The 16,702-nt window shown below is 37.9% G+C and overlaps 1 protein-coding gene across 1 annotated transcript; it reads right to left on the bottom strand.

Moving 5' to 3' along the window:
• Positions 1 to 14,426: 14,426 nt before the first annotated feature.
• Positions 14,427 to 16,657, bottom strand: LOC116043002 (anionic trypsin-2-like). Its single transcript, XM_031289499.2, has 5 exons — positions 16,439 to 16,657; positions 16,032 to 16,214; positions 15,753 to 15,799; positions 15,187 to 15,308; positions 14,427 to 15,085 (listed from the first exon to the last, which is right to left on the bottom strand). The coding sequence occupies exons 1-5, from the start codon at positions 16,510 to 16,512 to the stop codon at positions 14,936 to 14,938; spliced, it is 576 nt and encodes a 191-aa protein (XP_031145359.2). The 5' UTR covers positions 16,513 to 16,657; the 3' UTR covers positions 14,427 to 14,935.
• Between the last annotated feature and the right edge of the window lie 45 nt (positions 16,658 to 16,702).

Raw genomic sequence — 16,702 nt, forward strand, 5'->3', positions numbered from 1 at the left:
GAAATCCGGTCGAAGTGGAAGGTGGTGGATATAGACTACTTTATTCACAACAACATGAGGCACTTAAACAGTAATGCCTGGAGAACAAGGCTCACCCAAGTAAGATATTTCTGAATTTTACTCTTTACTAACTTCCAAGTGTCTGAACACCAGAAATGTCTTGGCAATTATTTTTTTGAGGGGGTCACAAAGATATAGGGTTAGAGAGTGTGCCTTTTCTGACTGAGTCATCCTGACTTGCAGATTGAACATGAAGATGCAGAAATGCAATGTCAGTCATCCATACAGCAGAAGTTAGAAGGGGAAGAATTGTTTAGAGAGAACATTGTTCTTTGCAGGTCATTACCAGTCCAAAATGCCCTGCTTTACCTTTTGCAAGTCAAAAACACATATTTTATATGGATTGCTGGGAGCTAGAGCCATAACAGCTAGAGCAGTTATTGTTTTTGCAGGACAAAGTTAAGGCTTCAGTCTTTCCTGTCATCACGTTACATAACGTCTAGTGCTGAACAGCAGGTGGATCACTCTATTGAAGGTGAAACTATAAAAACACATTTGCAGTCTGCTCATAAAAATTAGTATATCTCAAAAACAAAAGAATTTAAATACTTCATAAAAGCCCGGAACTCTGTACCTAACTGACAGACACCCCTTTTCGGCTTAAAATTACTGTAGGAACCGCAAAAAACACCACAACCTCGCCGCTTTGCCAGACCTTCCTCTGCAACACTGCAGAGCTGCTGAGGAGAGTCTGTCTAGTCCACAAAGCATTCCTGGATATGTGGAGAAAAACATGCTCTGTTTTATTGGCATTTCTTTAAACCAATCAAAATCATCTTAGGCGGTGCTAAGCGCTGCGCTTTCCTGCTGGAAAATAGCCTCGGGAAGGAACTTGTTTTGGTGGAACATGTGTACGTTCAAAAGTTGTTTTAGTCGTGCAACAGAAAACTCAGATTGGACAGATAGTCTAGCTAGCTGTCTGGATTTACCCTGCAGAGATCTGAGGAGCAGTTAACCATAGTCCTCAGAAATCCACCGGAGTTTAGAATTCCAACACAAAGGAAGCGTTAGGTAACGGAAATCCGGTCGAAAAAAATGTCTTATGGCAGAATTTCCAGTGGCAACGGGGCAATCCCGGAAGTGTAAGGTAGTGGATATAGACTATTTCATTCACAACAACATGAGTCAGTTAAACAGTAATGCCTGGAGAACCATAAGACTCACCCAAGTAAGATATTTCTGAATTTTACTTTTTACTAACTTCCAAGTGTCTGAACACCAGAAATGTCTTGAGAATTATTTTTTTGAGGGGTCACAAAGATGATTGCTGCATATGCACTTATAGGGTATATGTAGCAATATAGGGTTAGAGAGCGTGCCTTTTCTGACTCTTCATCATCCTGACTTGCAGATTGAACATGAAGATTTCAGCAGAAATGTCAAGGAAACAGTCAGTCATCCTTACATCAGAAGTTAGAAGGGGAAGAAGTGTTTAGAGAGAACATTGTTCTTTGCAGGTCTTTACCAGTCTGAAATGCCCTGCTTTGCCTTTTGCAAGTCAAAAACACATATTTTATATGGATTGCTGGGAGCTAGAGCCATGACAGCTAGAGCATTCATTGTTTTTGCAGGACAAAGTTAAGGCTTCAGTCTTTCCTGTCATCACATAACGTCTAGTGCTGAACAGCAGGTGGATCACTCTATTGAAGGTGAAACTATAAAAACACCTTTGCACTCTGTTCATAGAAATTAGTAAATCTCAAAAACAAAATAATTTACATACTTTAAATTATTTCTGGACTGTTAAGGATTTTGTTCATGTTTCTACATTTAGAAATTGTTTGGATTAATGTTTTGTGTTTATTTAGAAAATGTTAATGAAAACAGATTTTCTTATGTTTTCATCTATGACACAATTTTAATACTTTTTCTTAATTATTATGGTTCAATGACTTACATAACCGTTTGGCTGATGTTGTACTAATTTTAGGGATGTGAAGCATTTGAAGATACTCCAAGAAATGACAACACAATAAGCAAACATACCAATGTAGGCACTGGCGGACCTTTTCTATTGCAGCAGTAATTAAAGTATTAGCAGTATTAAAGCAGTCGTACATTGTTTACAGTTAAAGTTGAGAGCTTGTCCTGTTTTGACTCTTCATCCTGACTTGCAGATTGAACATGGTCACCATCAGTCACCATCACAGCAGAAGTTAGAAGGGGAAGAAGAATTGAGTAAGAGAGAGCCTAGTTCTTTACAGATAACTCACATAAAAATGTCCATGAGTCCTTCACTGTTTACTCAATATGGATGTGAACACTGTTAAACATCCTTAAAGCTAAAAGTCGGTACTTGACCTCAGTCGTTGTTTTATCCATCCATTATAACAGCTTTTCTTTTCGGTTTTTTGGGGGGATCTCAGCTGACATTAGGTGAGAGGTGCAGTGGCGGCGCCAGAGATGTTCTTTTGCTGGTGCTTTGGGGTTGCTGGACGTTTCAGTGAGGGTGCTCTGAAATTTTGAATTTCCCTTGACACAAATAGGCTAACGTTACACACTCTCGCGCAGATGCCCACCCACCTCCGCCGCGGTTTATTAAGCGAGCAAATGAGAGAGATTGATTTAAAGTTGCCGATACAACAGCACCATAGAACTCTGATTAGCCCACCAAACGTATTTCAAATACCAGCCAACAGGCCGGGTTCTAACAATCATTACTGCAGCTCTCATACAGTGGCCAGATGATTAATGCAGCAGGCCAAATACACCACCCATAGCCAAGCACACACATAAATACACACGCGCATGTATCCTCACACAGTTTTCACACTTGCACGTATGGTCAAAATAATGTTGTCATATCTGTAGTGACTTAATATATCTAAATAAGCCACTGAGGGCGAACACGTTTTCTGGGCTAAAAATAAACCGACGTCCAGTGCGCTGTATAACTTTAGATTCGGTGATCCATTTATTCACATTTCTGTAAAACACATCCTCAGTAGCAATCACAGCCGTGGTCAGAGCACCTTCCTCCGGCCGCTTTTCTTCGTCCAGGCTGGTGACAAGGTCACCATATCTCTCAGTCTCATTTACAGATTTTGATAAAGTCTCCACACCTTGACGTTTAGAGAGTAAAAAAACTATCCATTGCTAGCGTTAGACGCACTTCTCTAATCCTAACGGCTCCAAATATTGAGCTCTTCTTTTTCTGTGTGAATATGTTGCTGCGAAAGTAAGGTCAAAAGTTCAATGTGTGCTGCACCCTTTGGCCGAATATGATCAACTGTGTTTTTTAGCCTAAAAATAATCGGTTTGTTTTATTAATGTATTCATTCATTTTTCAAATATAAATTATACTATTTACACATTAACGATTTTTTATTTATTTATAAATCAACCACAGCAATTTCTTGGGGGTGCTAAGGGGGTGCTATGGCAATCCTAGGGGTAGCTACAGCACCCCCTAGCCCCTCCCTGGCGCCGCCTCTGGAGAGGTGGGGTCCATCCTGGACAGATCACCAGTCAACCACAGGCCTGACACATAGAGACAGTCAGACTCACATTCACATCTAGGGACAATTTAGAGACAACAATTAACCTAACCTTTATGTCCACACCACACTGCTTGAATCACAAAATCTTGTTGTATTTATGTACTTTTTTACTACTAAGTTCAAACAACCCTGCCATCACCTGGTGGAGGACTTTTTCTTTCAGGTGTGACAGTGAGCACCGTGGTGGAACTGCAGAAGAGAATCATCACAGGTCAACAATGTAGCCTGTACCATGTTGTTGATGTTTTCGCCTGTAGGACTTTTTACTGTAGGAACCCCTAAAAACACCACAACCTCGCCATCACCTCCACCCAGGGCTTAATTTGAGCCGGAACACGCCGGAACATGTTCCGGCACCTCCAACGCTCCACGTTCGCCTCCGGTTGTCCTTAAGTTTCAATTCCACCTTAAAAAATGCATGTTTCGGCCATTGGGTGGCAGTGTTTATTGCAAGCTCGAGCAATTATGCAGCTCTGTCAACAGTGATCGCTTTTTCGCAACACGTTCTCACACCCATCTCGTAAAATATGGATGCTTGGTCAGATGCCTTTGTCGTTCTTATTGACGCTAAAAGTCTCCTTTAGCGCTTTAAGTAAGTATTTTCTTTCCAGTTTTTCTGTCCTTTGTGTATATCCCCTGTGTTAAGAGGAAGGTTGTGCAGATCAAGCTTTTTTTTTTTTATTTTCGCCAACGTAGTCAGTGTATTTTTCTTTTATTTAATGGGCCCCTTGACTATTTGTTCCTCCTGCATAGCCTAGCCTAGGCCTACTAGTTGAATATGTTTGCCCGGGACGACTTAGAAATGGAATATTAATGTTCATATAATGCACCTTAAGAGCCACAGGCCTAACATAGGCTATAATCAATGAACTTAAACGCCTATTCATTTCAATGGGATTACAAGACACCACAAATTTACTTATTTAACAAACATCTTCCTGTCGCATATACAAATCATTCGGAGAAATACATGAAAACAAATATATACATATACACACATATACACATACATATATGTATATACACGTACACACATACACATACACACACACACACACACCACACAACAAAACAACAACAAATTCTCATCTACAATTCATCTCGATAAAGAGCTTTTTTTCCTCTTCTCCCAAGCTTTATCTAGATAATTGGCTAATTTATATGTTTCATATGTGAACAACCATCTCAGTCTTTGAGCATCATCCATATTTACCAAGTCAATCTCTGCTTTTATCCTACGAAACAAAAAAATCACGCTGTTAGACAATAGAAAACAAAATGGAACTTATTTTCTATATTCTATACAACACATGGGACAGATCTGTTTTTCCTCTTCTACATTAACATATCGTCCTGTTTCAACAGTCAAAGGCAACACACCAGATCTCACTTGATCACATAAAGATCTTTGCCTTTTTGACAAATTATATACAACATAATTCTCAGTGCCATATTCTGGTTTTATCATTACAAAAATACACAATTTTGGCTTAGCCCATATATCATCGGCCCACTGCTTTTTGTCTTTAGCAAACACAGATTCTTTAAACAAACCAATATTCAGCTTTTCATTATTAAGAAACAACTCACCAAAACCATAATTACAGAACAGTTTGCATATGTCGTTAGACCAAGGACCAAGAATGTGTTTATCCCAGAGAAATATTTTCTTTGTCAATCTATTTGCGTCCATATCTAATAAATTATTCCATAGTTGGGCCATACATATCTTCCAGCGAGCCTCACATGATTCCCATCCCATGTCTCCCACTATCGCCAATGTAGGGGTATATTTATGGACACCCAGAAATAGGGCCGTGCAGAGACCTCTGAAGGGGCAGGTGCTCAAAGTTAAAAAGGGGCATATGGTACCCAATTTTAAAACACCACGGCGTTAGGGCTGTGTATAGGTGATGATACAAATGTTACTGTTTAATATATTATGATGTTTCACAAAACTGTAAGCAAGTAGATAAAGGAGAAGCATGTCATAGTATAAAGAACACAACACAATGTGCATAAAAAGAGTTAAAGTTTTATTTTTTTAAACAATCATAACAGCAAGATCTACAATCTGTGGGATTCCTATTAGAGCTTAGATCGGCCCAAAAAATCAAGCCCGAACCTGCCCGAGCCCGAGCACGTTGTGTCCGAGCCCGGCCCGACACATTAACTGTAATTATGAGCCCGAGCCCGATTTAAACCCGACAATTTTTAAATACGTGGGCCGTTATAACTGACGTTCTCAACTACAATTCAGAGTTGTTTGAACTGCAGAAATCTGTTTAGAATAATGCAACAAGGACGAAGACTGTAAACTGCGCTGTTTATTCAGAATGGAACGGATCGAAAGTGGATCTGAATGAAGAAACGTAAAAAAAAACAAAAAACAATGATGAACAACATATTGTTGTCACTGCCCAGGACTTGTTTAAACTGCTTCCATACCTCCGACTTTCCTCCACACTTGCTCAAAGTTAATTCTCCTGTTTTTCTTTTTTTCTTTACATCTTCAAGCTCCCGGTGTGATGCGTGCGAGAGGAGGAGACTCCGCGCATGACACATGCTGCATTTTGTAACTGCAGCCTAACTTTTGTACACATTTGTTACTTTTATATAGCCTATATATATATTTATTATATTTCTGATTATGGAATAGCTATCTCCCCACCCAAATAGGATAATAAGGTAATGGATAAAAAAAAAAAAAAAAAATTGCTTGATCAAGGGTCCGGCCCAGGGCTCGGGTCGGGCTCGGGTCGGGCTTGGGCCGAGAATCTAAACTCTAATTCCTATGTTATGGAGGAGAGAGCATCAAAGCTTGCTGACACTGCTAAGAAGTGACTGACCTGATGTAATGTTCAGCTTACTGGTTACAGAAAAGGCAGAGGGAGATGCTTCCAGGAGACATGGCTGCTGCACACAAAGAGCTGCAACTACACAGAACAAGGCACCAGATTCAGAAAGAGGGGACATTAGTAGGGGGAGGGATAGGGATGAATAGTGATGGCTGTGGTAAGAGTTAGAGAAAAATATCTATATAGATGAGCACAATATACTTCAACAGTTTTGAGTGTAAAAAATGAAGCACGCTGGACTTTGTGGTTTGCTATACTCACAGAGCTGCTGAGGTGAAGATACTGTCCTTAGTGGCCCAGCTAAAGCCCAACCATAGGAGCAAACTGCTGCCTGGAATCACATGCTATTTGGAACTATAGACATGAAAAAGAACATCCGGAGGAAATTAGATTAATAAAGTGTTACATGTTAGACACAAAATGTGATGACACAGCTAGGAAGGGACTCAATGTGACTAACCTGATGTAGTGCAGGGCTGATTCAATATATTAATATAGGCTATCCCAATATAGTATACACTGAAATGTATTGACTTTTTGTAATGATAATATGCTTTAACATAAAACATCCTACCTCACTATAAACATAACCGACTACAGGTACATTTGAAACTTGACACTGGCATACAAAAGCATACAGTTGATGTAAGATAAACATTAATATAACAGTAGGCCAACATTAATCCAGAAATATCGTGATAAACTACTGAAAGGTAACATTTTACTTCACTGTATAGCCTAGAACTTAAATACATTTTGCTGATAATAATTCACATGCTGAGAAGGATCCTATAGCCTAATTCTCCAAACACTGACTAATTATTATAAAAAAAACTTAACACATGCTGTCGCCTGTCCCCATGACACGCACGCATGCACGCACACACGCACACACACGCGTGCGCGCACACACGCGCACACACACACACATACACACACACACACACACACACACACACACACACACACACACACACACACACACACACATACACACACACACACACACACACACACACACACACACACACACACACACACACACACACACTTCTGGTTATTATAAGGCTATCACACGATGACTCTAGTGTGTGCCCTAATATGTAAAACAAGTAATTGTGGCCGCGGCAGCTCGTGCAGTTACCGCGAAATGTCACTAGCCTACTTTAAAGTTAGCTGCAGCTGCCTGCCACAAAGTTAGCTTGCCTGCTGACTGTTTTCATCCTGGAGGAGACTCATTAACCGCGGCTAGAGGCTACTATAACAAACCAAATGTGAATGCATGCATGCATTCTCATTCACTTCAAAAGCCCACTTACCGGCACTTCAACTTCCAACTTTCTCTCATTCTTGTGTGTCCCGTTCACTTAATACATCCATGCTGTGTCCAAGTGGCGCGCCTGGCAGGAAGAGGACACGCGTCACGCGATAACCCTGGTCATCATGTGATATGAAGGTTTAGGTTGTTTTATCTAGCTAATTATTATTGTTAAATATTCTTCTTAAACAGACCACTTGTGGGCCATTGTCAAAGAGAAAATATGGAAAAAAATACGGACAACAAAAAGGCACTTTGGCCTTGAGGGGGCAAAAGGGCAGGTGCTCAAGCACCCGTAGCCCCCCCCCCCCCCTGCACGTGCATTCCCAGAAAATATCTTATGGCACTATTTTGCACTAATTCACAATTAGATATATTCCAAATTCCTCTAACACCCACAATATAATCAAGTATAGGGCACACACAAGCTTGAAACAATTTAGAATAAGTTTGAAAACTTTTACCAATGATTCCTTCCAAAGCTCTACGTGCTGAATCAGCAAGAACCTTAACACCTTTTCTGAAATTCATATCTTCATCAATGTAGAAACCTAAATATTTATATGAGTCTACAATGTTCAGCTTGTGTGACCCAATTTTAAACACATATTTGCTACGAGTAGTTAAAGATTTTCTAAAGTGAATTATTTCTGTTTTCGTTCTATTGATAAGATGATAATGATAAACAATTTATTACACCAATCATCAATATAGGAGAGCATCCGGTGCAAATTATCTTCAGATGGAGACAGTAGTGTCATCCGCGTACAAAAGAATACTTATCATTTCATTTCCACATCTTATCCCACAATTCAATGCTTTAATTTCCTTTGCCAAATCATTTATATAAATTGCAAATAATGTGGGAGACAAAGCATCACCCTGTTTTACCCCTGATGATGTTAGAAACCAGTTTGTATGGAATTCATTCAATCTTACCCATGCTATGGGCTTGTGATAAACAGACTTCAGTGCCATATAATAATTTCCATTTACCCCATACTCTAATAGCTTATATGCTAACAGATCCCTATTGATCATATCAAAAGCTTTGTGAAAGTCGATAAATCACAAATATGATGGCTTATTTTCACTTATTCTTTATATTTATATTCTTTATAATTGTAGACAATACAAAAATGTGATCTAGGCATGATCTTGATTTACGGAACCCATTTTGTTCTTCCACAAGGAGCTCTTCTTTCTCTAAATACAACATGAGCCTCTCATTAAGTATTGTAGAATACAGCTTATAATACAGCTAATCCCTATATAATTTAAAGGCACCCTTGGATTTTCATTTTGAGATTTGGGTATCAGATTAATAATTGATTTAAGCCACATAGATGGTATTTTGCCGGATTCAAAACATCCTTTAAATAAATCACACAAAATATCAAATAGTTGGTGATTTCGTTGGTGAATAGGTGATTTCAGTATTTCATTTGGGATATTTTCAACCCCTGTCACTTTTCCCAATTTAGCTTTATTAATAGCCATTTGAACTTCTTCTGTTGTAAGACTATTATTTAGATCCTTATTTATCCAATATTCCCCTTTTAAACACAAGAGAAAAGATCTTTAAAATCTTTCTCCCACCTATTGATTACATCAGACAGCCCAGTCACTAAACTACCATCATTCCCCAGCACTTCCATGGGTATTTTCCAACTACGCCTTGGCCCTAGTTTATTAATTTCTGACCAAAATCTCTTAGGCTCAAACGTTTGGATTCTCTTCAGGTTTAATACCAATCCTCTTTGATAACGTCTTTTATAGAATCTGTATCTTTTATCAAATCTATTCTGACTATTCTTAAAGGTTTCTAATAGTTTCTTCCTTTCTATATTATTATTTAAACACTTCAGAAACATATTTTCTGTTTTACACATAGATTGCCACAATTCTTTTAACTCTTTGTTCCAATAAGGTTTCGTATAGAATGGCTATTTTGTAACCTTATAGTTGTCTCCATCTTTAATATCAGACTCTATATCTTTAATCAATTTAATTTACAAAGGCTGACATACCAGTTATCTAGATTTTCTTGTTCTCTAAAACATAATTGTATATCATTCTTCATTTTCAAAAGGGTTGATTGCTATAAACTCGAGAATAAGAAGTTAACTGGTAAAGTCCTGCTAACTTTGCTTTTTGTGGATGAATTTTGTAAACTCTCCTGATAAGCTACATGACAATGAGCCTCAGTCTTTATAAGAAATTTTAACCACAGTAAAGAATGATCTGGGACTCTGCTTCTTTCTCCAATCAAATCCATACAATTTGCCATTTTAATTAATTGATTTGAAACTAAAACTTCAAAATAATCACATATTTGTAAGCAGTCATATGGTACAAGTATATAATCAACCACCGCTTTACCCTTGATAGATACCAATGTATAGTTATCACTTAGAGTACATATCCTCCCATTAACAATACATAACTTAGATTATATTAAGAATTCAATCATTGATTCTCCATGCTTATTTACAGAACCATCCAAGAAGGCTCTAAGGGGTATCACATCCACTTCTTTTAGGTAGTCATCAAAAGCACCTATCCTACTGTTGAAATCTCCACACACTAAAATTGCTTCAACTTCTGAATATAAATAAATCTGACTTAGAACATGATTAAAGAAAAAAGAGGCATCCTTTCCCCATACTAACGTTTCAGGTGGCAGGTAACAGGTAAAAACAACAAAACTATAACCTGATTTCAAATGCACAAATTTTAAACCTAGAATACCACCTGTTTGTCTACAACATCAATTTTGTATAATTCCACCAAGTTATTTTTAACAAAAAACCCAACCCCACCGGAGCCTTTAGGTGCTTTAACATGTTTTGTTCTATTATAACCAAACCATGTATAACCTTCCAAATGGATTACTTTGTCATCAAATAAATGCGTCTCATTCAGCGAAATAATATCCGGATTTAAAGTATTCAAAATAACACTTCTTAATTTACAGTTACCTACAGTCCATCCAACCTGGTTGGTCCATCCGTTAACGTTCCAATGTACTAAAGAAATGTAATCTTGAGCATGGTGGGTCCGAGAAACAGTTCATCTTCCAGTATCTGGCGTGCGTTGCTGTTGCTCCTCATCACGTTTCACAATGCGTCCATTCCCAGTTACAAAAAATCATTCCCCGATGGTATCACCTTCAAAATAGTACGAAAGTTTAAATCCAAAAGCCTCTCCGCGTGTGATTATGCCGATCTGATATACCTTGTTGTATCGATCATCATCCCTTAGCCGAGCCATTTCTTGTTTCACAGACTGTCCAGAGTCATTGCGCTGAGGCCTCACTGTCGGCACTGACTGCGCTCCCTGTCCAACAGCAGCTTCTCCTGTACTGCCCTGACTGACTGGCCTGACATTTGCCGGTACACTGTTTCTCAGTAGCAACACCAGGTTTTGGGCTGTGCTTAGAATGTCTGTTAATTGGACCTGAGTAATAAGAAAGACAATAACTAAATGCCAAATGTTATAGCCATTGTTACCTGCAAAACACATTAATCATAGCAGGGCTTGTCAACGCCGGGGTCTTGGTCCGCATTCAGACCAAAAAGCAAGCTCGTCCGAACCCATGCAGTCCATACCTCCTGCGGCTGGTCTCAAGCAACTGACTGCAGGCTAATAATGCCATATATCCCACTATAGTGGAATGCATGAATGTAGTCTACTGATGACCTTGAATGACTGGTTAATTAAACGTTATTTTATTACCCTCAATCGTTCAGGTCCTCTGGCCGTGAATAAAATGCAGATACTGGACCACTGAGTCAAAAGTTACTGTATTAGCACATTATGCTCATTAACATTACAATGACTTCCTGGTTGACATTAACTCATATATCTGGCTCAGTTGTTAACACTACTGATCTGGTCGACATTGCTAAACATACGATTACAGTGCAGTTTAGTTCTAACATCACTAACTATAACGCTACTTTCACACAGAGCACTTCGTCAATGCTAACGTCGTCTAGCACTAGAGTTAACAGTTAACAGCAAGTAAATATCGTTAGGTTGCAAGCTAAAGCAATAACGTCTAAGAGTTGCGGAAATGTATCTCATTATAAAGTGCTATCAAACTAGTAAAATCGTATAAAAAATGTTGAATAAACACGTTATTTACTTTACCTGTGATGCTGAGCCTAGGCTAGCAGCCTCAGGTCTGTTGTTAGCCATCTTTCGCCTTTGACGCATGCGCGTTAGATGGAATCTAGGTTCGATTACCTGTCCTGTGACGGCAGTGACGTCACTTCAACTGTCCTTTACTCGTACCCACAAACTTGAATTTGTGTTCACAGTGAAGAATTCGTAGTTGTAGAAATCAGAGTTGTGCTCATGAATGTTTACAGTCATAGCTTCTAGAGTCACACTCACATAAAAATACAAATGTAATTTTATTGACTCACGTGTATGAAAACGTAATTTTGCATGCCTAAGTTAATTTACGCACAAATGATTAAAATACGAATATGAATGCTTAAAGTTGTGCATACATCTTTTTGAAAGTGTTCTTACACCATAAGCCTGGAAGTAACGAATGCATGGACTAGTTTTTCAGCATCGTTTTGAGACAGGATGTTCCTAATTTTAGCAATGTTACGAAGGTGAAAAAAGGCTGTTCTAGAGGTTTGGTTTAGATGGGCATTGAAGGATATATCCTGATCAAAAATAACTCCTAGATTTCTGACAGTAGTGCTGGATGCCAGGGCAATACCATCCAGAGTAACTATATCTTCGGCTAATGAGGTTCGTAGGTGTTTCGGGCCCAGCACAATAACTTCGGTTTTGTTTGAGTTTAACATCAGGAAATTGTAGGCTATCCAGGATTTTATATCTTTAATGCATGCTTGAAGTCTAGCTAACTGACTGGTTTCGTCTGGCTTAATTGACAGATATAATTGGGTGTCATCCGCATAACAGTGAAAGTTAATTGAGTGTTTCCTAATAATATTGCCTAGAGGAACCATATATAAGGAGAATAGAATTGGTCCAAGCACTGAGCCTTGAGGAACGCCATGGTTAATTTTAGCGTAATTGGAGGGTTTATTGTTAACATTAACAAATTGCGATTGATCAGAGAAGTAGGACTTAAACCAACTTAGTGCGATTCCTTTAATGCCAACTAAATGTTCCAATCTCTGTAACAGGATGGAATGCAGCACTAAGATCTAATAAGACAAGTACGGAGACAAGTCCTTTGTCTGAAGCACTTAGAAGGTCGTTAGTAATTTTCACCAGTGCCGTCTCTGTGCTATGATGCTTTCTAAATCCTGACTGAAAGTCCTCAAATAAGCTATTGCTATGTAGAAAATCACATAACTGATTAGCGACTACTTTCTCAAGGATCTTGGAGAGAAAGGGAAGGTTAGATATAGGTCTATAGTTGGCTAAGACCTCAGGATCGAGGGTGGGTTTTTTCAGTAGAGGTTTTATCACAGCTACTTTAAATGACTGCGGTACATAACCTGTCAATAAAGACATATTTATCATATCTAGCAATGAAGTGTTAACCACGGGTAACGCTTCTTTAAGTAGCCTCGTTGGGATGGGGTCTAAGAGACAGGTAGATGGCTTTGCTGAAGAGACCTTTAGCATTAATTGTTGAGGGTTTATAGGATAAAAGCAGTCTAAGTAGATGTCAGGTCTATTCGTTCTTTCAAGATGTCTGTCAGTTAAAGGTGACCCGTTAGAGGTTGAGGGCAAGAGGTGATGAATAGTATCTCTAATTGTTATAATTTTATCGTTAAAGAAACTCATGAAGTCACTACTAAGAGCTATAGGAATAGATGGCTCAATAGAGCTGTGGCTATCTGTCAGTCTGGCTACAGTGCTGAAAAGAAACCTTGGGTTGTTCTTATTTTCTTCTATTAGTGATGAATAATAGTCTGATCTGGCCTTTCTTAGGGTCTTCCTATAGGTTTTCAGACTGTCTTGCCAATCTAAACGAGATTCTTCCAGTTTGGTGGAACGCCATTTACTTTCAAGTTTGCGCGAGATTTGCTTTAATTTACGAGTTTGGGAGTTATACCAAGGTGCTAGTTTCCTTTGCTTCATCGTCTTCTTTTTAAGGGGAGCAACAGAGTCTAAAGTAGTCTGTAGGCAGGCCGTAGCACCGTCTACGAAATTATCAATTTGAGAGGGACTAAAGTTTACATAAAGATCTTAGAAGTTATATTACGGCACGGTAATGAGTTTAGTGCTGTTGGAATATCTTCCTTAAATTTAGCTATAGCACTGTCAGATAGGCTTCTAGCGTAGAAGCTTTTATCTAATTTTGTGTAGTCGGTTAGTAAGAAGTCGAAAGTTATTAAGAAGTGGTCTGATAATAAAGGATTTTGCAGGAATACTATTACATCTTCAATTTTGATGCCATATGCCAGCACAAGGTCAAGGGTGTGGTTAAAACAGTGCGTGGCCTCATGCACACTCTGACTGAAACCAATTGAATCTAGTAGTGAGTTGAAAGCAGTACTAAGACTATTGCTGTCAACGTCCACATGGATATTAAAATCACCTACACTTTGTTGTGTTCACAGAGTGTTTCGCCTGCCTGTTATTGCAGGTTTAAAGATATTACTGTAACTAGTGGAGCTTTATATCGTACAGAGATATGTTTATGTATATTTTTCTGGGACACTGAAAGCATAAAACCAACACTGTGAATTAATGATTGTTAGTCATCAAAATTTATTTTTAACTGACAACACGGTCAAGGTAAACACATTGATTATAATTGATAAAAGTATTTTTAAAAGAATTGACTGTTATATTTGTATATATAATGGCCCTTTGTTACTTTTTCCATACAATGATTATAGCATGCTTAATCTGCTGAATTGATATAAGGGCAAATGTACAATTGTATTTTTACATTTTGAGTGAAAAAGGAGAAAAGGATATTTAAAAACTGTAGATAGATAACATTTTGATAGCAACATTGTGTAAATTTACATTTGTAACTCAGACACTACCTTGTGAAACTACAGTCAGACAATCATCATTATTGTTTGTCTTTAAGGGCTTTACAAATGACAGTCAAACATTTAATGTAATCTAAACAACTGTGAATTGCAAATTTAGAATAACTTAACAATTTTTAACAATTTTCTTAACACATGTGACATGTCTCTTGAATGACAGGACATTTTACAATAACCACACATTAGACATCTCTATGTTGCTATTATTTGATTGATCCACTGTATGTAATCATTATTACAGACGTCCATAAATTCAACTTGTGTTCCTTGGTTAGTGCAATAACCAGTGGAAATGACACCATAAATCTTGCCTTCGTACACCACTCCAGAACCAGAGTCACCCTGTGAGAGAGATGTAGATATTGTTCGAGACAGACTTTTACATTACTCATTCAAATACATGAAATTGAAAAGATGTACAGTTAGAAGCCATGCCAACTCACTGGACAAGCATCCACTCTAGCTCTTTTGCCACAGAATACGTGTTGATGGGCGTCAGAAAACCCGGGTTCACATTTGACAACCGTGGTGTCAACACATTGGAGAGTATCTGATCTTTGAAGTTCTAGATGAGAATAACAAAATTGTTTCTTTGGTACACAATAAAAAATATATTCTTATGCACGCTCACATGGTACACAGAAAAATTAACAGAACTCTGCTGTAACTCACCATTGGAATCTGATCTATTTATATTTATTTTTACATCTATAAAAGGCATCCAAATGTGTTTAAGGATCAAACAGCATCTTTAGGTTATTTATCTGATTTACTTAATTAGATTTCCTGATATTGTCAATTGTGCTCAGTTGAGAAGAAGTGAATTGGCAGGTTTATGTTTTATTAAGTATATACATAAAAATAATCAATAAGAAACACATTTTGAAGACAAAATTAAAGATTTTCACTGTAAATATGTCAGGTATGTTATCAAATATACAAGTAAAAAAGAACACAAACTGTTATAAACATACACAATTATTATTAATATAACAAAAAATAATCTCACTTTTTTCATTAGTATAGCTATGACCAGCCATATGAACGGTGTCACCTCTGAAATACAATAAAAAGATTAAAAAGAAACCTTTTTTTTTTTTTAAAAACAGCTTTATATCTTCTTTTTTGTTTTAAGTCACAAAAGTATTTAAAAAAAACAAACTACTTCCCCCACTAATGACTTTACAATTAAAGAAATATTGTACATGGTTTTCTAATTGTAGTATCTTCATGAGTTAAGCTTTCAGACTTATTAAGACAAGGTTAGAGTGGAAAGGTCATGACTCACAGAGGTGGATGAGTTCCACAGACAGGAAGTGGTACAGGTTGAATGTTAGCTGGTTTAGGTAGCTTCAGCAGCATGATGTCATGAACATTTCCTTGGGCATCTGTAAAGATCTCATGTCTTGCGATGGTTTGCTCTGATTGTTTGTTGATTTCTGGATGCACACCTAAATGTGCTGTTATTTTCCTACAAATAGGTAAAGGTTGAAAATGATCATCCCTCAATGAATGTAAATACATCATATTGAGATATTTTAGGTCAATAATTACAAAACATGAACATGAGTCATTTATCTTAATTTTGGGAATGCTATAGTTTTACATCAAACAATTACTGATCGCTGCTTCAGGAGTATCACGTTGAACCTAATGATTGAGAAATATATTGTTAATAGTTTGTCACTTTCTCACCCTCCCTTCTCCCAGCAGTGTCCTGCAGTCAGAATCCACTGGTTTTTTAACAGAGTACCGCCACAGTGGAACATTGGAAAATTACCACGAATTGTCAGTTCAACATGGTACAGACGCTCAGTTGGTTTACATGGTTGACCTCCAATGATTCTCTTCTGCAGATCCAGCCCTGTGCTCACTGTGACACCTGAAACAGAATGTCCTCCACCAGGTTACTGTACATTAGAGCAGTGGTTGTTGTAGAGAACTTATTCATTCTCTATA

The sequence above is a fragment of the Sander lucioperca genome, chromosome 4, assembly GCF_008315115.2.
Source record: "Sander lucioperca isolate FBNREF2018 chromosome 4, SLUC_FBN_1.2, whole genome shotgun sequence".
Taxonomy (NCBI): domain Eukaryota; kingdom Metazoa; phylum Chordata; class Actinopteri; order Perciformes; family Percidae; genus Sander; species Sander lucioperca.